The sequence below is a fragment of the Balaenoptera ricei genome, chromosome 4, assembly GCF_028023285.1.
Source record: "Balaenoptera ricei isolate mBalRic1 chromosome 4, mBalRic1.hap2, whole genome shotgun sequence".
Taxonomy (NCBI): domain Eukaryota; kingdom Metazoa; phylum Chordata; class Mammalia; order Artiodactyla; family Balaenopteridae; genus Balaenoptera; species Balaenoptera ricei.
In genome coordinates this window covers 80,893,870-80,918,068 of record NC_082642.1, presented here as the reverse complement: position 1 = coordinate 80,918,068, position 24,199 = coordinate 80,893,870, and the positions used below count along the sequence as shown (strand labels likewise).

General features: G+C 43.7%; 1 protein-coding gene across 1 annotated transcript in view; it reads right to left on the bottom strand.

The window, feature by feature from the left end:
* The window catches only part of ST6GAL1 (ST6 beta-galactoside alpha-2,6-sialyltransferase 1), a 135,521-nt gene that overhangs the window by 8,506 nt on the left and 102,816 nt on the right, over window positions 1-24,199 (bottom strand). The window contains exons 6-7 of the mRNA XM_059920747.1: window positions 21,690-22,311; window positions 14,647-14,744 (exon numbers count right to left, since the gene is read on the bottom strand). Coding sequence (XP_059776730.1) covers window positions 14,647-14,744; window positions 21,690-22,272 — 681 coding nt within the window. The 5' untranslated portion in view covers window positions 22,273-22,311. The remainder of the gene's footprint in view (window positions 1-14,646; window positions 14,745-21,689; window positions 22,312-24,199) is intronic.

The window sequence follows — 24,199 nt, the reverse complement described above, 5'->3', positions numbered from 1 at the left end:
AAGAGACAGCAGAGATCTCTCTCTCTCCCCCCAACCCACATGCACATGTGATGGCATAGAGAGAAGGTGGCCATCCATAAGCCAGGAAGAGCCCTTGTCAGAAACCAACCTTGATGACACCTTGATCTAGTACTTCTGGCCTCCAGAACTGAGAAAATCTCTATGTTTCAGCCACCCCATCTGTGGCGTTTTGGCATGGCAGGCCTAGGAAACTAATACACCGTGTGTGTGTGTATGTGTAGAAGTTTAGACTTAGTGGTTTTGTTAAACTCAGACAACAGTCCAGTTCGATTTCTTCTCGTTTACCCCTCACAATATTTCCAAGCCCCAAACAGGGCTTGAAAAGGAAGCTCTGAGAGGTTATGAAACTGGCCCAAGATCACACAGCTAGGAAGGGATGGAGCTGGGTTGCAAATCAAGGTATGTCTGACCTCCCACTGTCCTAGGCAATCTTTCAAAAATGTTGAGGGATGATAAAATAAAGTTCGTGTTCTGGCTGCCAGATTTGCAAATTTGCCACAGTTGCAAAGCTAGCTAGTGCTCTAGGAAGACAAAGAGGTCTTCAAGGTCTTCTGTAGACCTGAAAAATGATATGAAGGCTCTGGGCCTTAAGGGAAGGCCTGACCATTGTAAACTGGACCTGGACAGGGAAGTGCTAAACAGAAGGGCACCACAAATTGAAACCCACCACAAACCCCAAATCAGAGGGGCCCGTAATTCTACCTGGAATCACAGGAAAGGTCATCCAAAGAACCATAATATATTAGAGGAAGTAAATGTTGGAAAGTACTTAAATGTTCAAGCAAAGGAGATTGAAAGAATAAGCTGTGAAACTCCCCCACAAAGGAGTACTATGCAGCTGCAACAAAGAATGAGGAAGATTTCTAAGAACTGATACGGAGCAGTTTCCAGAAGGTACTGGGAAAAAGCAGAGTGTAAAAGAGCATATATAGTCCACTACATTTTTGTAAGGAGTAAGGTGAATTAAAACATATATATATTTATATATATATTTGTCTTTACAAATAGAAACATAGAAGTATAAATCACACAACAGTAGTCAGTTACCTACAGAGGGTGGTGGTGAAACAGGGTGGAAGGAATTCAGGAGTGAGTAACACTTTTCCGAGTATACCTTTTTGGATAGTTTTGAATTTTGGAAGCATGTTAATATTCTGTGTATTTTTTTTAAAGTAAGGAAAAGAAAAACAGAGAACTGGAACAAAATGAATACAGTTGAATTTCAAATGAATTCATAATCGAAGTGAAGAGAAACAGAAGGACTAATCGAGGTAACTTAGGGTTACCTCATTATTTGGCCATATACCCTCAGTCTTGGGCGGGGTGTGAAAGAGAATTGCAAACAAATCCTAAACTTTGATAGGTTTGTTTTATGTAGAGATATGCAAAACAATTTTCAAATTACTTTAGATGTACTATAGATATGAGCAAATAAATCAGTGTGCTGATGTTGTTAGAAGGGGGATTCTCACTTTGAAAGAAGCGGGGGTTACAAATACACAATGGGGAAGGCAAGGAATACCTTCATGTGCAAAGACTGAGGTATCAATTTGAGTCTGTCATTTCTAAAATAGGTATCTTTGCATGTATATGCATGTGCCTATGTAGATGTGTATACATACACACAGGTATGCATATATGTAAATGAATACACATGTATGTGTATTGTGTGTGTACATGCATATATTTCCTCTACCTGCTGAAAGGGCCAAGAAGCAAAGACAACCTCGTTAGGCATGAACATATCTAGTACCTAGATCTTGGTTTCTAATACCATTTTTCACTTAAAGGAACCAGGGCTCCTTGGGAAACACTGGCATATCCCAGAACTAGGGTAGGATAGTATGGGGAAATAAAACTTCCCAGGATCTCTCAGCACTCCTGCAAAAAGCCCCAGACTCCTGAGACTCTTTATAAACAATGAGAATAAAATCGATAGCTATTTGTCTAGTTAATTGCTCTTCTCTGACTCAAAACATAATAAAACTTCGCTTGTCTCCTCAAGAAGCTAAATGGTTATAGCTCAGACTATATCTCTAGGTTAATACAAAGATATTCTAAGAGACCAGGAAGACCGGAGCAGGAGGAAAGAGCCCAGGAACTTAGGGACAGCTCTAAGTAAGTTTATTTATATTCCAAGGGGCTGGAGTAAGAAGGGGACTCTTTTTCAGGAGGGGAAGAGGACAGCTACCTCCTGCCTTTTATAAGCGAGGGAAAAAAATCACTTATTTTTTGTCCCTTGCTTATAGGGTACCTGGCTACTCATGTAGGATAATCGGCCTGGCTCTTATTGCATTGCACTAGGAATAAGAACTTAAGCAGAGACTAATGCACTTCTTACTTACTCTAAGGTATTTAAATAAGAAATCTGTCTCTGATCCAGAACACTTGGTGTGTGCATTCAGGATAAAATTAATAAAGATGAAATATTAAAAACCCAACAGATGATAGGTTACAAAATGAACTGGAACATCTTGTTATGCCAGAAAGTATAGAAGTATTTTAAAAAATGATGAGGGCATGCATGTCATGGGGAAACAAGAGCCAGCTTGAAGGAACTCCCACTAGCCAGATCTGGGACAAGTTGAACACCTAAGTAGTTCAGAACAGTAATGAATTAGAAACCATTGAAAATATAGGAATCTCTGAGTTCTTACCAATAACAAATACAAAAAGAAAAGAAAGAAGGAAGAAAGGGAGGGAGGAAAGGAGGGAGGGAGGGAAGAAGGAAATAAATGGAGGAGGAGAAGGGAGGCTTCTTGCTTATAATAAAATTCTGAGTGCCAGCTGGATGACATGGAGAAGGGAGAGCTGAAGTTAAAAGACCCATCATTTTTCAGCCATCATAGTAAAGACTGGCTCAGGCAAAAGTGATCAATGAATGTTAAACATAGGAGGGAATTTTGATCTGGAGCAGAATAATGGCACAGTTTTAAAGTGTTCACTCATAGACCGCAAGGGAAAAATGTAATTATACAGTGGCCAAATCAAACAACACCATATCCAAGCTGAAGGGCAGATGGACACTGGATGCCTCCTGATGCGATGCTCTTAGGAGGATACAGTGTCATTTGTGTAGTTTTCCAGCCAGGAATGCAGAAACTGAATTTAATACTGAGAAAGCATCAGATAAACCCTAAATTTTAAAAAACTTTAAAGAAGGACTTTATTCTTCAAAAATGTCAGTGTCTTAAATGACAAAGGATATGGAGATATTCTAGGTTGAAGGAGACTAAAGAGGCGTAACAACTAGATGCAACACGTGACCCTAATCTGGATCTTGTGCTAGAAGAAAAAAATATGCCATAAAAGACATTATTGGGTCAATTAACAGAACTGCAGTGCAGCCAGATTAAAGTATGGTATCAGTGTAAATGTATGAAGTTGATAACTATATTTTGGTTACATAAGACAATACTCTTATTCTTAGGAAGTACACATTAAAGTATTATCTTGGTCAGTTCAGGCTACCATAACAAAATACCACAGACTGGATGCCTTAAACAACAGACATTTACTTCTCACAGCTCTGGAGGCTGGGAAGTCCAAGATCAAGGTACCAACAGATTCAGTTACCAGGTGAGGGCCCACTTCCTGGCTTGCAGATGGCTGCTTTCTCCCTGTGTCCTCACATGGTAAAAAGAGAGCAAGCTCTATAGTCTCTCTCCTTTTTTTTTATGAGGACAGCAATCCCATCGTGGAAGCCCCTCCCTCAAGACCTCTTCTATACCTAATTATTTCCCATATGCCCCGTCTGCAAATACCATCACATTGGGGGTTAGGACTTCAACATATGAATTTGGGGGAGAACCATTCAGTCCATAACGTTCTACCCCTGCATCCCCCAAAATCATGTCCTTCTCACATACAAAACACATTAATTCCATCCCAACATCCCCAAAAGTTTTAACTCATTCCAGCATCAACTCTAAAGGCTGAAGTCCAAAGTCTTATCTAAATATTATCTAAACCAGAAGAGAGCGAAACGATTCAACCTGAAGTAAAACTCTTCTGCTGTGAACCTGTGAAACTGGATAAATTATGTGCTTCCTAAATACAGTGGTGGAACAGGCATAGGGTAGAGATTCTCATTCCAAAAGGGAGAAATTAGAAGGAAGAAAGAAGTGACAGGTTCCAAGAAAGTCTAAGCCTAGAAAAGTACATACCATTAGATCTTAAGGCTTGAAAATAATCCTCTCTGGTTTGATGCTCTGCCTTATGGACGTGGTGGGGCATCAGTCCCACCTGCGTGGCTCTGCCGGGCAGGAGTCACTCCCCCAAGGCCCTGGGCAGCTGCCATATGGCCTACTGAGGTCAAGGCAGTGCCCTGCCCCCTTTGAAACCAAGGAGGCAGCCCTGATGGTCTCTGAATCACCATTGGGTTCATTCTTCCCTTGTCTTGAAGAATGGTATATGTTTGCGGGCAAAGAGCTCTATAGTTTGGTCCTGTAGAATGTAAGTCTGACAGCCTGCCTTCATTTTGTCCTGTATCCACGCTCATTCAGTTCACACTAGCAGTGTTTCTGCTGGGGTGGCTGATTAGGTCTGTGGTTCACTCCCACACTGACCTTTTTATCAAATGCTTGTTGGGCCATCCTCTTACTGTTTTTTTCAGAACAAGCTTTCTCATTTTTTGCAATATAGATAAGCTGAGAATTTTCCAAATCTTTAAGTTCTGTTTCCTTTTTGCTAAACAACTCCTTCTTCAATTCATTTCTCTCCTCTCACATTTTACTAAAAGCAGTCATGAGGAACCAAGCCACTCCTTCAATGCTTTCCCTAAGGCAATTTCTAAAAATTGCCTCAGCTAAATATCCAGTTTCTTCACTCACAAGTTCTACCTTCCACGAAACGTTAGAATACAGTTCAGCCAAGTTCTTTGCCACTTTATAACAAGGATCACTTTTTCTCCATTGGTCAATAACGTGTTCCTCATGTTATTTCCATCTGAGAGCCCACACCAGAATGGCCTTTATCATCCATATTTCTGCCAGCGTTCTGTTCATGATTATTTGTCTTCTCTAAAAAGAGGCGTTCTCTCCAGCTCTCCTCTTTTCTTTCTGAGTCCTCACCAGGACTTCCCTCTGTCTGTATTTCTAGCATGCCCTTCAGAACTCCTCCAGCTTCTACCAGTTACCCCGTTCCAAAGCCACTCGCACGCTTCCAGGTATTTGTTACAGCAGCACTCTGTTTCTCGGTACCAAAAAATCATAGTCTGCTCAGGCTGCTATAACAAAATACCATAGACTGGGTAGCTTAAACAACAGATATTTACTTCTCGTAGTTCTGGAGGCTGGGAAGTCCAAGGTCAAGGTGCCAGCAGATTTGGTTCCTGGTGAGGGCCCTCATCCTGGCTTGCAGATGGCCACCTTCTCACTGTGTCCTTACATGGCGGAGAGCAAGCGAGCTCTGGTCTCTCTTCCTCTTCTTATAAGGATCCTAATCCCTTCGTCATGGGGCCCCACCCTCAGGACCTCATCTAAACATATTTCTCTCCCAAAAGCCCCACCTCCCTCCAAATACTATCATATTGGATAGTTAGGGCTTCAACATACAAATTTGTGGGAGAGCTGTAAACGTTCAGTCTGTAACAGATATTTAGGGCTTGATGTCTGTAATGTATACAACTTACTCTCAAATGAAAAAAAAATATTATGAAAGATGGATAGACCAGATCATATAGCAACGGGGTAAAATGAAAAAATAATAAGTGAATCTGGATAAATGGTATATAGGCATTCTTTGTATTTGTCATATTATTGCAACTTTTCTGGAAGTTTTCAAGTATTTTCAAATAAAAAGTTCAAAAAACAAAAAAAACGAGGAAGTTTGGAGGCAATCCACTGAGTGAGCAGGAGGTTCTTTGGACTATACTTCATTCAACAAATATTTCTTGCACATCTACTACATAATGGGCACTATCCCGGGCACTTGGGCATTGGGCATCAATGAACAAAACAGGCCCAAAATGCCTCCTCTCATAGTGGGAGAGCTAGGCGATAAATGAGATGGATAAATTATATGATGGGAGTGAGAAAACATGGACTTAGAACGTGTCACCAGAGAGCCAGGAAAGAGCCCTGGACAGGCCGTTAGGAAGGCTTCAGCCTCATGGGCCTGCCATTGTCCTCTGTGCAATTGTACAGCTCACCTTCTCCTCTCAGGCCTCAGTTATCTCATTTGTAAAATGAAACAATCAGGCAAGACCCTGGGCTTCACAAGGGCAGGGAGCACGTCTGTTTCTGTTTCGCTGCGGTTGTTGGCAGCTGAGTTCTAGCCCTGTTCACAAAGTCTGGCATGCAGCAGGTGATCGATAATTCATTCTGAAATGAATGAATGGCTAGTTGATCTCCAAAGTCCTTTTCGGCTCTGGGATTTCCAATACCATTTGGATCACCTTAAAGGATGTCATGTCACGTCAGACATCACATCTTATTCCACAGATATTAGAAGGATAATGAGGAAATATTATGAACAACTTTATGCTAACAAAGTCAATAACATAGAAGAAATGAACAAATTTCTTGAAAGATATAGACTAACAAAGCTCAAGAAGTCAAGAAGAAACAAGTAACATGAATAACCCTGTATCTATTAAAGAAATATGAATTTGTAGCTAAAAACCTTCCCACAAGGTAAATTCTAGGCCCAGATGACTTTACTGGTGAACTCTACCAAACATTCAGGAAAAAAGTAACACCAGTTCTACACAAACCCTTCCAGAAAATTTTAGACAACAATTCGCAGCTCACTCTACAATGACAGCATTACTCTGATATCAAAAATACAGACAGACATAACAAGAAAGGAAAATTACAAACCTATATCCCTCATGAACACAGATGCAAAAATTCCTAGCAAATGACGTCAAAGTGTAGACATTTTATGATTGAGTGAGATTCCGACGTAAGCACTGGTTGTGCATGGTGACTGAGCTGAAATGCGGTGTGAGGTCAGATAGCAGGTTATTTTAAAGATAGCTATTTTCCACAAACTACATATAGGTTTTGAATGTTCCCTTCAAGATTCAGTAATGCCCTCACAGAAAGAACTCCATGCCAAAGATTTGCCTGGTCTAAACTTCCAGGCCTTGGGTACCAGCCCCACACTGGAGTACACCCTGCTTTTTTTCATTGCAGTAAGAACACTTAACATGAGATCTACCCTCTTAACAAATTTTTAAGTGCAAAATATAGTATTGTTAACTATAGGCACAAGGTAGAGCAGATCTCTAAGAACTTATTTATCTTGCACAATTGAAACTTTATACCCATTGAATAGCAACTCCCCATCTGTCCCTCACCCCAGCCCCTGGCAACCACCATTCAACAATCTGTTTCTATAGAGTATTACTCAGCATCAGAAAAGAAGGAAATTCTACCAAATATGACAATATGGATGAACCTGGAGGACATTATACTGAGTGAAGTAAACCAGACACAGAAGGACAAATACTGCACGATTCCACTCATGTGAGGTATCTAAGATAGTCAAACTCATGCAAAAAGAATATGCTTCTGCACTGCACCTTTACTAGCTTTGTGTGTGTGTATGTTGGGGAGCGGGGTGTGTCTTTTTCTCTTCACCTAAATGGAAGCCCTTATGAGGAGGAGAGCATTGCATTCTCCTGCTCTTCCCCCATACTAGGCAGGGTCTTGTGGGAGCTTATTCGATTGACTGAATGGAACCTAGGTAGCTGGCTGCACACCAGATGGATGGGCTACACAAGGAAGAGAAGACCAAGGGCAGCTCCGGCATGTGGAAAACCACTTATGACCCGGAGGTTTGGAGTAAGAAGGCATCCTGTGTCCAATATCATCAAGTCGAGCCCCCTTCTCTGTTTCTGAAAAATATCAGCGACCTAGAAAAGCTTAAAGAAAGCTTAGGGGAGTTAATGTGCTGCCAGCAAACAAACCTAGATCCAAATCCACCTCTATTGCTTAGTTTCTGAGCTACCCAGAGCAACTCACTTCAACTCTTTGAACCTTAGTGTCCCCATGTAAAATGGTGTTTGGTGACCACACCTCATAGAGTTGTCATGAAATATTGTAAGACAGGTATGGCCCTTAGACAACAGAAGTATTTAGTAAGTGGTACCAGCTAATATCTCAAGATAAGCCCCATTGAGTGATCTGGGCATGCCCTGGGTGAAGTCCAGTCAGCGCATGTACCACTATGCACAGGGTGTAGGTTTTCTCTTCCCAAACCTGTACAGGAGCTTCTAAGGAAGCCACTGGGCCCAGCAGGGGCTCAGCTGAGTCTCACGAAAACTTTACACTTAGAGTCACAATTGAATTTGTTTAAAGACCCACATTTAGCTATATGTGGTTTCCCTATTGAATCTCATAACAACACCTGGCACATACGTGCCTGCGTAGAGCTGCTGAAACTTCACGGTATGACACCGTTTTCTTTAAAAAGCCATCTTCTCAATAAGAAACCACCTCTTTGTTTTCCATGGCTTTGTCACAGGCCAGATGCACAAAAGGCTGTCCTCTGCATGTGAGGAGGCTGGGAGCTGAACAAACAAAACTGGCCCCAGCTGCCGTCCAGAGGAGCTCTCCCTCTGGGAGGAAAATGCACAAAGGCACAATTTACCAAACCCACAGCTATTCCCTCAGGAACTTTGGGGTGCCAGGTGCTGTCTGGGTGCGATGGTGGGGACTCAGTTTGCCCAGAAACAGACACAAAACAGCTGGGATAACCAACTGGGACAAAAGATAGAGGAGACAGACTGCCAGCTTCCTAGGATACCAAGATGAGAAAGGGCCACAATAGAAGGGCATCAGTCACATGTCAGTATCACAAGGAGCAAGGTCACGCGGCTGCCCGTGACCAGTGTTAAAGCTACAGGCTTGATGTTTAGTGCCACTTACAGAAAGAGAGGAAGGAGGGTCAGCGTGCCTGAAGAGGATGGGAAGGGCTTTCCTGAGAGTGGATTGGGCACCCTGGGAAGTCGGCCACCCCCTCTCAGCCCTGGCAAAGGGACCACAGCCATCCAGAAGCGCAGGGAAAACGCTGTACCTCAGTGGAGAACTGTGCATTGTCTGCAGCAGTCCCGTCCTCCTCACCAGATTCTGATCCTATGAGAGCTGTTTTGCAGCGCTTTGTAAGTTGTAGCGAACTACAGACACGCTTATTCAACCTTGCCCAGTAGAGTTTCAGCTAAATTCCCTCTTCCTCCTGCCCACCTCGTGACAAAAGACAGTTGCATCCCTTTATTCAAACTTTGTACTGTTTTGACTTTTCCTCTGAACCGGTTATAACATCAGCCTGGTTCCCTCCTCATATGAATAAAATAGACACTGTCTGTATGATAGTCATGAGCTTACATTTTCCTGAAAATTATCCTTTAATTTTCTCCCTTCTGCTGGGCACCTCTGAAGAGGCCCCAAGCTGGCTGACATCCCTGCTGGGAGCCAAGATGCCCACTTGCCTGGGAAATGGGAGGGCACGGTGCCTGCCCAGCAGACACAGGCAGGCCTTCATGCTGCACTAGTGACGACGGCCACCCTTTACGGAGCCTTTGCTTCAGCATGTGGGCCTCTGAGTGACATGCTCCACGCTCAGTAATCTCACTGGAGCCTACAAAGACCCAGCAGGGTAACTTTTCTTATTTCCCTTTACAAATAAGGGAACTGAGGCTCAGAAAGATAAGGCAACTTGCTCAAGTCACTCATGCAGTAAGTACTGAGGGAGAAATTTGATCAAGGTCTGTCTCTTAATTCCCAGGCAACCTTACCTTGGCTTTATTTTCTTTTATTGAGATACAGTTGGTGAACAATATTATATGTTTCAGTCACAATATAGTGACTATGTTTAAAGGTTATACTCCATTTAAAGTTATTATAAAATATATTCCCTGTGCTGTACAATATATCCTTGTAGCTTTTTATTTTGTACCTAGTAGTTTTCTACCCCTTAATCCCCTACCCCTATCTTGCCCCTCTCCACTGGTAACCACTAGTTTGTTCTTTGTATCTGTGAGTCTGTTTTTTTTTTGTTGTTGTTGTTACATTCACTAGTTTGTTTTATTTTTTAGATTCCACATATAAGTGATATCATACAACATTTATCTTTCTCTGACTTATTTCACTTAGCATAATACCATCCAAGTCCATCCATGTTGTTGCAAATGGCAAAATTTCATTCTTTTTTATGGCTGAGTAATATTCCATTGTATATATGTACCACATCTTTTTTATCCATTCATCTGTTGATGGACACTTAGGTTTCTTCCATGTCTTGGCTATTGTAAATAGTACTGCAGTGAACATTGGGGTGCATGTATCTTTTCTCAGCATTGTTTTTGTTTTCTTTGGATATATACCCAGGAGAGCAATTGCTAGAAATTAAAGTTTCAGAATCTTTGAGGACTGAGGGTTAGTTCTTCATTAAACACCTGGAAGAGATGCCCGAGAAGGGAGTAGCCTCCCGAATCTGAGAGAATCTTCAGGCCTCCTCTGTGCTCCCTCTCTTGCTTGCAGCTTCCTACTGATCTGCAGATCATACCACCCCTGAGCAAACAGAGCTGGATTTCTCTCTGAATCCATGCTCCCCAACCTCAAAGTGGCTAGCATGGCCTGGAGACCCTACTCCATTCCTCTGGTTTACTCTTTCCTCAATGACAATTTCAAACCTTCTTGGCTCAAACCTCCTCTACTGAAACCTCTCTTCCTCTCAGCCTCCCTACGAAAAGCCTCCTTTTCTCTGTACCCTACTTTGCAGAGAAAATCGAAGCCCCTTCATCCTTCCACTAGAGACTGCCTCCAGCTATTCCCCCTGCATCCGTCTTCCCTTCTGACCCCTCCTGCTGGGGTTAATCCTCCACTAGGCTTTGGATCCACCACTCCCACCACTGACTTAATTATCTCCTCTTTTTAGTATATTCAATTTCTCTATCAACTGGTTTTCTCCTCATTAAATTTGTGTGTGTGTGTGTGTGTGACAAAATATGTATAACATAAAATGCACTCTTTTAACCATTTTTGAGTGTACAGTTCAGTGGCATTAAGTACATTCATGCTGTTATACAACCATCACCACCATCCATCTCTAGAACTCTTTCATCTTCTGAAACTGAAACTCTAGATCCATTAAGCAACTATTCCTCTTTCATCCCAGGCCCTGGTAACCACCATTCTACTTCCTGTCTCTAGGAGCTTGACCACTCCAGGGACCTCATATAAGTGGAATCATACAGTGATTGTCCTTTTGTGACTGTCTTCCCATTGACTTTTAAACATACTCAATTCTCTGCAATCTAAAAAATGAAAAGAACAAAAACTGGCCCTGGAACCCTCAACTCTCTACAGCTATTGCCCTATTTCTCTCTGCCTGCCGGAGCCAGCCTTCTTGCAAGAACTCTCCACATTTTCCTCCCTCCCCACTCCTCCACACTCTCCAATCTGGCTTCTGGCTTCACCGCTCTCCCCAACGGCTGTCGCTGAGGCCAACGGTGGCCTCCATTTTGCTAAGGAGAGAACGATGCTTTTCGATCTTCATCTAAATTGGCCTCTCAGCAGCGTCTGATGGCTCTGACCTCTTTCTCGCTGCTCTCATTACCCAAACCCCCTGCATGGACTTTTCCTCTCTCTACTCTCCCTCTAGTGCCCTCATTTGGTCCCACTGTTTCACTGCCACATAGATAGAGACGATTCACAAATCCTCATCTGCAGCCCAGACCTTTCCACCGAACTCCAGTCCCATCTCTATAACTGCCTACTGGACCTCTCTTCACAGACACGTAAAAGGCAGCTCAGACCGACCATATGCAGAACCACAGTTTTTATCCCTGCCGCCCCTCTCTGACCCTACCCCTCACAACCCAAAACATCTCCCAGTACTCCTTTCAGTCTCAGTGACTAGCTGGCCAGTTACACAAGCCAGAAACCCAGGCGCACCTGTGGCCACCCCTCCCTTCACCTCTCACACCCAACCGCACACTAGAGCCTGATGACTGCACACGCTGAGTAGCTCTCAAATCCATTCTTTTCTCACAGTCACCTTCGTTTCCACAATGGCGCAACTGCCAGCATTGCTAGTCCAGATGAGTGCAAGAGCCCCCGAAGTGTGTCTGTCCATCCACCGCCCCCACTGCACTGATCACATGGAAGCCAGAGGGGTTTACAAAATGCAAGTCTGGCCATGCCTCGGAGAAGAAAACAAGCACCGTGGCCTGGCTCCTTCTCACCCTCAGCCTTGTCCCTCTCTACATCCCCACCAGCCAGACTCACCTCTTCCCGGGCCCCGGGGCGTCCCAGCTCCCTTCCACACAGGCCTCACCCACGCTGCTGCCTCTTCCCGCACTTCTCGCCGTCTACCCTTACTTCTCGCGCGCAGTGAAGACTCACCTCCTCACTTCTTCCTGACTTGCCTGTCTAGGGAAGATTCCCCTCTATGGGCTCTGGGAGCACCTTAACCCTCTCCTTTGTAGCTGTCTGTTGTGACTTTATATTTGTCTGTGTGACTGTGGGATGGTATCGCGAGAACAGGGCTGGGTCTGTCTCGCTCACCAGCGCACCCTCCACACCCACCTCAGTTCCGCACTCGTAAATATCAGAGCAGGTAACGCGTATGCGTAAGTGCCGGCCGCTAAATGCTTTGCGCGGATCTTCTCACTTCTTCCTCACCGCCACCCTGTGAGGAGGTACTGTTATTCTCCCCTCTTTACAGAGGCATAAGGAGCTTAGGCGTGATCGTTTAGCTAAGAGAGGCAGAGCTGGTCTCCACGGCGGTCAGGCTGGCTGCAGTCTCCGTACTGACCACTGCGCTCTACGCAGCACCGTCCCTGTTTGTGTTAGGAAGCAAGGGTAAATAAACCTTTCTCCTGGGTATTTAGGTTCCATCTTATACAGAAGCGGAAGTTAGGCATTAGCATTCCCTGGGGAGCCCTCCAGCTCCAGGTTTCTGTGACTGCAGCACAAGAAGGGACAGGAGAAAGAAGGGAAAGCTCATCCCAACCCCTCTGCCTGATTTTCTAGACTTGCCAGAGTCTGAGCAGCCATGAAGCTCCAGCCTCACCTCCCTCTGTGGTGCAACACGAATCCAGACCCCATCCCCACCCTGCCAGGGCTGTTTGAGTGCCCCCTCGTCTGCTGTGCAGCTCTGTCCTGCCAATCCCACTGTTTGGATGCCTTCCTAGTACTGTTTCTCTAGATCCTGCCCATCTCTCAAAGTCTAGCTCAAGTGCCACTTGCTCCAGAGAGTTTCTTGCCGACCAATCTATTTCTTTTAACCTGCCCTCTTATAGCTTATCATAAAAGTAATGTAAAAACCCCAAACACAAGGTTGAACAGAAACAGGTATTAGAAGCACAGAGAGGCTGCTGGAGGATGTTACAGTGTTAAAAAGTGACAACATCCATCATCATCATCCAAATAATAATAGAAGTATTAGAAGAAGAATCGAAAACAAGATGGTGGCCTCTTGCAAAGGAGTTAAGTCCCATCATAAAAAGGTTCCTAGGACTGTGGGCCTCAGATGGAAAGCAGGCCATGCAGGAAGCAGCTTCTGCCCAGATGGTGAGTTCCTGAAGGTCAGGCAGTGAAGAGATTGCTGAGAGAAACAGGGAAGTGGAGGCCTGGCAGAGGGGAGGAGAAATGCATATTCTGCTGGGACGGTGCTGAAAGAGCACTTAGGGTCACTTCCAGGACCCAATCCACACCCACGAGCCCTAGGAAAGTGTACAGAGTCTAAACACTGACATAAAACCCCCCAAGGCTTACACGTATACTCAGAAAAAAGACAAACATTGGTGGTCGGGAGTGAGGTAAATGGGTTTATAGCCCTATCATGCTATTTTTGATGTATGTGCAATCCAGTTTTTTCCACTAATTCAATCCATTAGCAGAACTTTGTGGCAAGAGTACTTCTCAAGTTCCCATTAGTATAGAGAAATCAGCATATGCTACCTGGAAATACTTCAGGAAATGAATAGTCTAGGGGGATTCATGAGGTAATACCTGAATTGTAATGCTGTATTACACATAATTACACTGTGATGCTGTCTTATAATACTTGGATAAGGTTTTACAGCATATAAAGCACACCCACGTGCATTTGTTCATTTACTTTTCACGACACTCCTCTCTCTCCCTGGATATCCTCTGCTGTCCCTCGGGCAACACTCTGGATGTGACCTGCGGCCACAGGGACAGCAGAACTCGGCTTTCTCTGGACACTGGATACCTCCAGTAATGCAGACTAATGCCACAGGGGCTTTCCCATGACCACAGTACCAGGCTGCATCATGGAATCACTGTCTTCTCTTTCTCCATGAGGAATCCGGGACGCAGGAAGGGCAAGGGACTTAATTAAGCCAGCGGCTTTGATGTGCTCCTAGTAAAATACATTCTACTTCAGAGCCCATGGATTTTCTCGTGTATTCCTCACAACAACCCTGTGAGGAAGGTACTGTTATTCTCCCCTCTTTACAGATGAGTAAACAGAGGCATGAGTAACTTAGGCATGATCTTTTAGCTAAGAGAGGCAAAGCTGGTTTAGACGGCAGGCAAGCTAACTGCAGAGTCTCTGTACTGACCACTGCACTCTACTCAGCACCGTCCATGATTGTGTTAGGAAGGAAACTTCTCTCACTATACTTCTGCACAGAAGAAATTTTACCTGAGAGTTCATCAGGCGAATGGTGGTTTTCGTGCCCACATCTTGTTGGAAGTTGGCTGTGGGTGCCCCATTAAACCTCAGGACTGCATCGTGATCATCTATAAACCACAAGGAAACAGAACACGTCAGCAGTGATGATGATGTGAGCATCAGCAATATGCAGAGAGAGCAGTCTGGAGGGAGAGAGGGCAGGAGGAAGGGGAGGGGCAAGAGAATAACACATCCTAATCTTTATCTCCTGCTGGTACACAGGAGACAATGATCATATTTGTATAGTGCAATCAGGGAAAGTTCCCAGACAGAGGTGACCAACTCTCTGCCCAGCCACTGCGAAGGCTAAAGAGGTCCATATGGTGGTGTTCCCGAAATCCACTCAATGATGCCAGTGTGCCCGGGCACAGGGGCAATGTGGACAGGGCCAGTGCACTACTCATAGTGGAATCACTATTCCAGTTACCAAAGGAGCAAATCAGATTCTCTTGGTATTACCAGTAGGTCATACTTCTATTCCTGTCAGAAAAATGAAGATCCTACCATAAGCTGGGTCTAACCCACAAGTGCAAAGTGCCCCATGGCATTCTGAAAAGCTTGCATTGCACAGCAAATGAAAGAGATTCACTCTGGCATCCAAGACAGCTCCTGAAGTGTTCCATTTAGGAACACGAGCCCCAGGAAAGGTCACAAACCTGGGTGGTGGCAGAGGTGGAAAAGAGGTCATAGAGCTAGACTAAACCCCATATTTTCTATTAAAAATTTAAAAAGCTCTTTGTCAGAAACAACGTCTTAAATCCAGCCAAGATCAAACAGACCATCTTTTTAAAGATCTACGCACTCCCCAGCTCTGGTTCTCTGTCCTTCTAGCTGTTTAAGCAGGGTTTGGAAGACTTGGAGAAGATTCTCTGCCTGGCAATGACCAATCTGATGGGGGAGGGAACTGATGACTTCTAAGATCCATCCTAACCCTGAGCCTCTGTGATCCTGTGAGAGCTCATCTCAAGCTTATTTGATCAAACAAGCTTCGGTTCACCACTGAAATCTGCACAAGATTTGGAGGTCAGCCCAAACCTCTGTTGTTCTGTTTCTCTCTGTGCAGGTTTATTTTGGGTGGTTCTTCATGCAAAAAGGTGGCATCAGGAGAAGAGGGGTAGGAGTGGATTTTGGCTCAATGTAAGAGGATCTAATGGAAAATACCCACAGAATTAAGGGAAGAAAGCCTCCCTCTTTATTTCAATTCTAACGTATATACCAAACCTCAGGAATCTAGACATCTCATTCACAAAAACAACCCTATCCTCAATCCCAGGACAAAATTTTTATCAAAATGGTTTAAAAGTTACCTGAGATGCTCATAGTCCAAACATTATCAGATAACAGGACAGGCACACAGAACTGCAAATCGAGCAGGAAGTTTATCTTTACACAAGTCAGATTGCAACAGGTTTTGTCAGAATCAGTCACTGATTTCAAAAGTGACCAGTAGTAACCACACTAGAAATGTTGACTTATCAGAAACTCCACTTGGTCAACTTTCCCATTTCACAGGTGAATAAACCTGAGAGTCCCAGTAGACAAGAATGACAAGCTCAAATGGAGTCATTGAGAGTCGAATAAAAGGACTATTTACAAAGTTGTAGGTCGAGTTTAACAAGGTAGAGATGGACAAGGAAAGGGACCATACCCCAGGGTTGGCCACAGCAGGGAACCAATCCCACCCCTACACCTAAGGCAGCAGGAGGAGCAGAGACCCCATCTGAGGAAGCCCACCTGGTGGGAACTGCGAAGGGAATCATTACCCCAGCCTCTCCTCCTCCCCTCTGACTTCCAGGCCTGGAGGGAAAAGGGGAGACACAGGGCCACCTGAAAGGGGCTGAAACTTATAGTCAAGGGAGAGAAGGAGCCTGTGGTTACAGGTTTCTTCTGCGAGGGCGGGGAGGAGGGGGACAGACACCCTGGCCTCACTCTCCTTTTTCTTCTCAGTTTTGTACCAGCATTACTACTGTCCAGTCCCAAATCAAAGCCAGAGAGCAAGGACACCCAGTTGACACAGTCCAAATTTCTATTTCCCTGGGCACAGAGTCATAGGAAAGCATGGAGAGTGAATTTGGGGGGGCAGATGGAGAACGCCCAGCACAGGAGGCTTGAGATAGGTCCTTGGTGTTGACCATGAGAAAGGAGAATGCTTTTATTCCTTCAATAAATACTGATTAAGCTCGTACTCTCTGCCAGACGCAGTTCTAGGTGCTGGAGACAATGGTTGTGAGCATGAAATCAGGGTCCTTGCCCTTAGAGACCTCGAAATCTACTGCAAGGAGGCAGACAATAGATAAGCACAACAACCCACATTCGAGATAATTACAGATTGTGATTAATACTATGGCACAAAATAATAACCTATAATGGAAAAGAATCTGAAAAAGAATACACACACACACATATATATATATATATACACACACGCGTAAAACTGAATCACTTTGCTGTACATCTGAAACATTGTAAATCAACTATACTTCCATAAAAAAATAAAAATTAACAAAAAATACTATGACACGAATAAACTGAGCTGTGTAACAGAGACCCCGAGGGAATCTCCTTTAGATAGAGGGATTGTTCAGGGACTGCGCCTGAGCTGAGACCCACAGGGCATGAGAAGGGCCCAGGAAAGTAAATTCCAGCCAAAGAACACAGCAGTGTCAAGACCCCAAGGAGGGTAAGGACTTGGCTGGGGACAAGTGAGTGAAGGAAAGAAAAAATAAAAAGTGCAATGAAAGAGGTTGGCAGGAAGCAGATCATGCAGGCTGTGGAGGCCAGGTATGAAGTATGGATTTTATTCTAAGATTTTAAAAAAATCAATCAAAGAAGAGAACTTTAAAACAGACCACTAAATTTGAGCTCATAAAAAAAGGGATCAGATCCTTGTTTGCCAAACTGTCCTTTGCTATTGCTATTGAAAACTAAAAGACTTTCAACCCCAAATAGGTCTCCAGGAAATGTCTAGGAAAAATCCACAGCTACTGGGATCCCAGAAAACAAGCCTTGAAGGGGGAAGGCTGTAGAAAACAGGGGCCTCCATTTCTCTGTAACTTAGAATTAGAGAGCAGAGATGCAAATTAGAAAAGGAAGAAATAAATGCACCACGATATGCACGTGATATAACTGCATGCCTAGAAAATTCAATAGAATCAGCTTGTTAGTAAATTCATAAATACATCAAAATCTACTGTGTCCAGGTATAAGAACTCTAAATAGCTAGAAATTGTGGTGAAAGAAATTTTATCATTATTTGGACCAAACATTTCTTATATTTTCCAGTCAGCTTAATGAATCATATAACCATCTATGGAAGACTACATTCTGATTCTGGTTAGGAAAACTAGATATGATACAGATCAGGTTTGGCAAACTATGGCCCACAGGCCAAATCTGACCTGCCTTGTTTTTGTAAATAAAGTTCTATTGGAACTTAGCCAGGTACATTCATTTATTACTGTCTATGGTTGATTTTGCACTGAAATAGCAGAGTCATTGTCAGAGACACTGTATGTCCTCAAAAGCAAAAATATTTACTATCTGGCCCTTTATAGGAAAAGTTTGCTCACCCCTGATATAAACAGTCATGCTCTCTGAGCTGCTCAACCCAGTCTTCACTCTGCCCAAGAACTCCATCTGCCCCCAAATATGCCCAAATTCCATCCCCCACCCTTGCCTTCCATCATATGGTACCTGCCTACTTCTCTTCCAGCCCTTCTCACTGGCCCTTCAGAATTTGTATGTATGTATGTATGTATTTATTTATTTATCTATCTTGTCCCTGTTCTTTCCTTGTCCTTCAAATGTAAACTTCTTTTCTAGGTTTTCTCATCAGTCCTCTTTCCTGGACTACCACTATCACCTTGATACAAATGACTCCTAAATCTCATCTCCCACCTTGACACTTTCCTGGAAGAAAATACCCAACTGCATAGATATCTATGAAGGGAAATCCACAAACACTTCAGACTCAGCACGTCCAAGATGGAACCTGTCCTCCTCCAGAAGCATGCTCCCCTGTGATACGATATAGCCTGCTCCCAAGCCAGAGACCCTGGTTCCTGCCTCTCACTCGAGGTCATTTCTAGTTAGAACCAAGTTCTGTCTCTTCTACCTCATGATGCCTCTCATGTCAGACCATTTCATCCCACCTCCACTACCACCGTTCAACAGGCCTGGCGCTTCTCACTTGGATAAGACGATAGTCCCTAACAGCAGAGAGGCTATACAGCAGTCCCTATGGAGAAGGGGACTCAGAGAAATGAGAAATCTCTCCAAAACCCACATGATCCCATCACTCGCTTGCTCAAGAACCTTCTAGGGCTCTTCGTGGCTTAAAGAATGAAATCCAAAGTCCTTAAGACCATCAACATTCTCTAAGAACTTACCCCCGGCTACCTTTCTGACCTCATTGCTCAGCCCTCTTCACCCTGTGGGGCCCTACGTCCCAGGCAAACAGGATTATCTGTGATGCTTAAAAGTACTCTGCACATTTTTCCATGCAGCCTTTGCTTCTTGCTTTTGCCTCAGTTCAGAATGCTCTTCTCCTCTCTTCCAGGGGAGCAAGTCAGGAAGAGTATCAAGGGATTATTTTAACCTGAAAAGGGATTCATTCATTGTTATAAATCTACAATCACCATGAGGCGCAAGAGCAGAGATGAGGCTACGTGTGGGCCCCTTGGAGTCAAACACCCCATTTTCAAGTCCCAGTCTACCGTTAACCAGCTGTGTAAACTCTCTGAGTGTCCAAACTTAGCTCCTGAGTAAAATGGGAGCAATAATCGTACCTACCGCGTAGGATTACTGGGAGGATTAAAAGAGCAAGGCTTGTTATGCACACAGCAGGTGCACCATACATGTTACTCCTATTAATTCTAATATTTTTTAAATGTGCTATTGCTTGAAATGAATATTCAAACAAATCTAAGACACTTTACATGTATGCGTATCAAAAACAATTGAAAATGACTGTGCCCAGCATTGGCTGGTTTGTGGGGCTGCCGGAGGCACAACACATTGTTACAGTCCCTCTGGTAAACGATTTTGTAATGGACCAAAAAAAAAAGAGCCATAAAACATATCTTACTTTGGTCTTCTACCGCCACTCCTGAGGATACTTCCCCTTTGGAGGGCAGCAGTAGTCACTTAAGGTGTCTTCCCCAAAACCTCTTTAGCAGTACTATTTATAAGAGCAAACAGTTTGAAACCATTTGATATGTTCAACAGTTGGGACTAAGCTGGACAAATTCCAGGTGTAGTGGGAAGGCTGGGGCCTGTCGAGCTCAGAGGCCTTTAACAAAGGGCCTTTCCTTTCCCTCTCCTCTTTGTATTCTAAGTTCCTATTTGGTATTGTTGATGAGTCCATGGCCGAATAAAAGAATACATGAATGAATTCCTTAAAATATTTGTTAGACTAAATGCCCAAAGGAAATAACCCTATAAAAGGCAGGACATTTGAAGTGTAGCACGCAATTTTTGTTAGATCTCAGGATCAAAGTCCTTCCATGGAAATACATATTTGAAATTATAACTCCAGTCTATAGAAAAAGGTTATTTTAATTAATGTTTAGTTAAATCCATAAAACTCCAACGTTTTATGGAGTCCATAAAAATAAAGATTATAGTTCCAATTCATGGGAGTATTAGGCTCTGCCTGAAACTGCAACATGATTCCAGCCAGGCAGACTATAATGACTTGGGAAGAAAGAAAGAAATGTAGTTCCATTATGGATGAACAAAAACCAATTACATTTAGTTTCTAGAAAACAAAGTCCAAAAGAAACCAAAAAAAGCAAAAGCAGGAGCAGAAGTTGGGGTGGGACTGATTATCTTGGCAGCTTTTCTTCCAAAGTGCTGCCTATTTGGAGAGTTATGAAATATGACCTCACCACTTCTTTCTGCTCTAGAGAATCCAATTTGCTTCTCCTTTTCTTCTTTTGAGAGCCTGTGCTTGGTTTCAGACCATTTTTCCTGGCAGTCATATAAAGGAAATAAAAAAAGGAGACACATGACCTCACCTGCTCCAGTACCTTCCAGAGCCTGACAGAAGAGCTAGGCTTCCTGTGCTCTGCTTTCTTTAGCCTGATTCATTTCGCAATCATGGAAAACACATTCTCTCAAAATAAGGGAACTAAGGAGCTTTAGGCAAATCCATATTTCACAGTGATTCAGTGAATCTTTTTCATATTCTTTTCCCTTAGAGGTTATTACAAAATATTTAGTATAGTTCCCTGTGCTATACAGGAGGTCCTTGTTGGCTATCTGTTTTATATATAATACTGTGTATATGTTAATCCCAAGCTCCTAATTTATCCCTAAATCTTTATTAACTGTGAAGAATTTCAAGAAAAGCAAATTGATATATCCTGACCAGTGATTTTTTAACCTTTTTTGGGGTCACAACTGAAAGCTATGGACTCTCTCTTTGGAAAAATGCAGACTGATTTACACATATACACACATGTTATACACTCCTAATCAGCACATATTTTTGCACATGATTTTAGGGATTCATGGACCTCCTGAAGTTGGTCCAGAGTCCCCAATTAATTCTTTTCAAAGAGAAAAACTAAAAATTACCCAGGTAGTTGAGGCCAAAAGAGACAATTAGTCGCTAATTAATCAGTAAATTACAGAATTTCAGGACCTGAAGGAAAAGTAGAGATCTATGCTTTAAATATTTTTAAATGTCAATATAGTGTTTTGCTTATTGGTAGCAGTGGAACTTTCTTTTCAAACAAAATCTTCTGTAGAACACCAATATTTAAGACAGATCAAAATAAAGCCATTCTAGTTGATAAAGGTGCTGGAAGACTGGATCCCCACCCTCTCCACTGCCCCCATGCCACCTCTGACTCATGAAGGACGGTTGAGAAACACTGATCTGGGCCCGTTCCACCAGCGCATGGAGCCATACTGGGACTCCTAGCCTCCAGTACTGTCCACATGCCCAGATGCTCCAAATGAGTGAGCACTGGCTGCTCAGACAACAGTCTTAACAGCCCAGAACCCACCTATTTCTTGACCCAGTTGGGAGGACTTCAGAGATCCCGCTGATGAGACGACAGCACACCTGCCCCACGGCCCAGCCTTGGTCCTAATGTTCTCCTGAGGCAGGTAACCCTCCCATTCAGAGGTGTTGAAGGGAAAATCTGTGGCCTCTACCATTGAAGCGTTCACGTGGTCCCGAAGGCGGCAAAGCAGGGCCTCTGCACCACACTTAACACCAGGCCCTGGCCCCTTGTAGGACACTTTGTACTTGTTCATGCTCAGATAATTCTTCCAGATCTTCTGCAGCCTGGGGGTAAGGTTTTTGGTGGAGCTGTCCTTGTTCCACACCTGGAAGGTAGCCTCCGGCTTGGCCTTGGGACCACTGAGGGCCCGGCTGCCGCTCTGGGGGCTGTGGGTGCCACTTGAAGACACAGATTGGGAACCAGACCTCAACACCTGGAATTCCTTGGTTTGCAGTTTAAGGGACTCATAGTAACTCCCTTTCTTCTTTTCCTTCCATACACAGATGATTGCAAACAGGAGAAAGACCAGCACACAGCAGCTGAATTTTTTCTTCAAGTTAGTGTGAATCATAATGAAAGACATGTTCAAGGAAGCCACGCTGTCCTGAGCAGGAAAACAGGCCTAAAAAAAAAAAGTGAGAAAAGGCAGAAAATGATGTAAAGAATATCTAAAAGTAATGACGGGCTGAGCAATGGCTTTAGAGTGACAAGAATTGAATTCGAGCCCAGGTCTATCTCCCACCAGGTCTGCAACCTTCAGCAAGTCTTAAAAAAAAAAAAAAATCACCCTCAGTTTGGGCTTGAAGTGTAGAAAGTAGTGCTCAGACACTCCTGTCTTCCTCTCCGAGCCGTGAGCACGTTATGGACTCTCCCACCACTCCTTTGTACTTGCTGAATCTTAGTTTCCTGTTGTCTTGGTCTAGCTTCCCGACTGCTCTCTGAGCTTCTTGAGGTCAGGAATCACATTTTACACATTCGGTTTGTAGGGCCTTACACTATTTGTTCAAGGAAGGCATACATGCTTGAAAAACTAAAAGAAAAAGGCAGAGCAGGCTGAGGGGTCTACATCACAAGAAGCCAAACTCCCTGAAAAGGCCCAGCCTCCTTTTAAAATTGCCAGAAAGAGACCTCTTGCCATAGACAGTGTCATAGGTTTGTGATGCATCTCTCTAAGGCAGGGGTCCCCAACCCCCGGGCCGAGGACCGCTACTAGGAACCGGCCACACAGCAGGAGGTGAGTGGCGGGCAAGCGAGCGAAACTTCATCTCCCCATCGCTCCCCGTGGCTCGCATTACCGCCTGAACCAAACATCCCCCAACACCCCGCCCTCCCCCTCCCATCCATGGAAAAATTGTCTTCCACGAAACCAGTCCCTGGTGCCAAAAAGGTCAGGGACCACTGCTCTAAGGGCTCTGGTGCTAGACTCCTGCATGAGAAGAAAGCCAAGGTTCAGCTTCACAATATAACATTCAGGTTTATGGAGTTCTGCATGAGTACTAGCAAGTGGCAGAAAACTGACTCACCTCACGGTGGAAGATGGGAACTCCTGGTAAAATAGCAGATAAGTGACCAATTAAGGAAATGAAAACAAAAATGCATTAAGCACACAAGAGGTTATTTCATTCAATTTCATCATAAACCGGGGGCACTGTGATGTACAACTTCAGTTCGCACTGTGTTTATAATAATCTAATATGAAGGGCATCTCCTGAGCTGTGCAGAAAGGCCCTGACCATTACCACCCATGAAGGTGCTATAATCTCGATTTTTATAGATAAGTCACCTGAGGCTCTGAGAAATTAAGAGAAATGCCTAGGATCATAGAGCTGAGTGAACAGTAGAATTGAGATTCAAATCCAAGTGCACTTGATTCCCTAAATCCATGACCCTTTCACTGTATCATGTACAGAACTGCTGGAAGTTCTGGAAAATTTCACTAAGCAAATAGAGCCTGAATAGGCCCCTTTGTATCTGGGTAAAGACCTACTTAGTTTTCCCAGAATTTATTGTGAAACTGAACGGAAAATGGAAGTACTCTGAACTCAAACAATGTCTGTATCTTCTGGAAAACATTAAATTCTTCCCAAGTATCTAGGTTTATTTACCGTAATGAGTCTAAGCAATCACCCCCAGGGTTTTGCTAACTGATTAGGAATCTATACAACAGTAATTAATACAACATTGTAAATCAACTATACTTCAATTAAAAAAAAATTCAGGAAAAAGAAAGAATCTATAGTCCATTTCAATGAAGCCTGCTCCTAAGCATATCAAGGATAAGGTGGTAGGAGTACTGAACTGGGTATCACAAAACCTGGCTTCTTGTCCCCATTCTTGGTGACCCTAGGCAAGCCTCTTAACCTCTCTGTACCTAAGTTTCTGTGTAGTAACCATCTCTGCCCTGTCTCATTCGCTGAGTGCTGGGAAGACCAAACGAGAATGGTGTTCATGGGCTTTGAACTAGGTAAATGTAAAGGCACAGAAGGTTAGAGCAGCCCCTAGGCATGAGG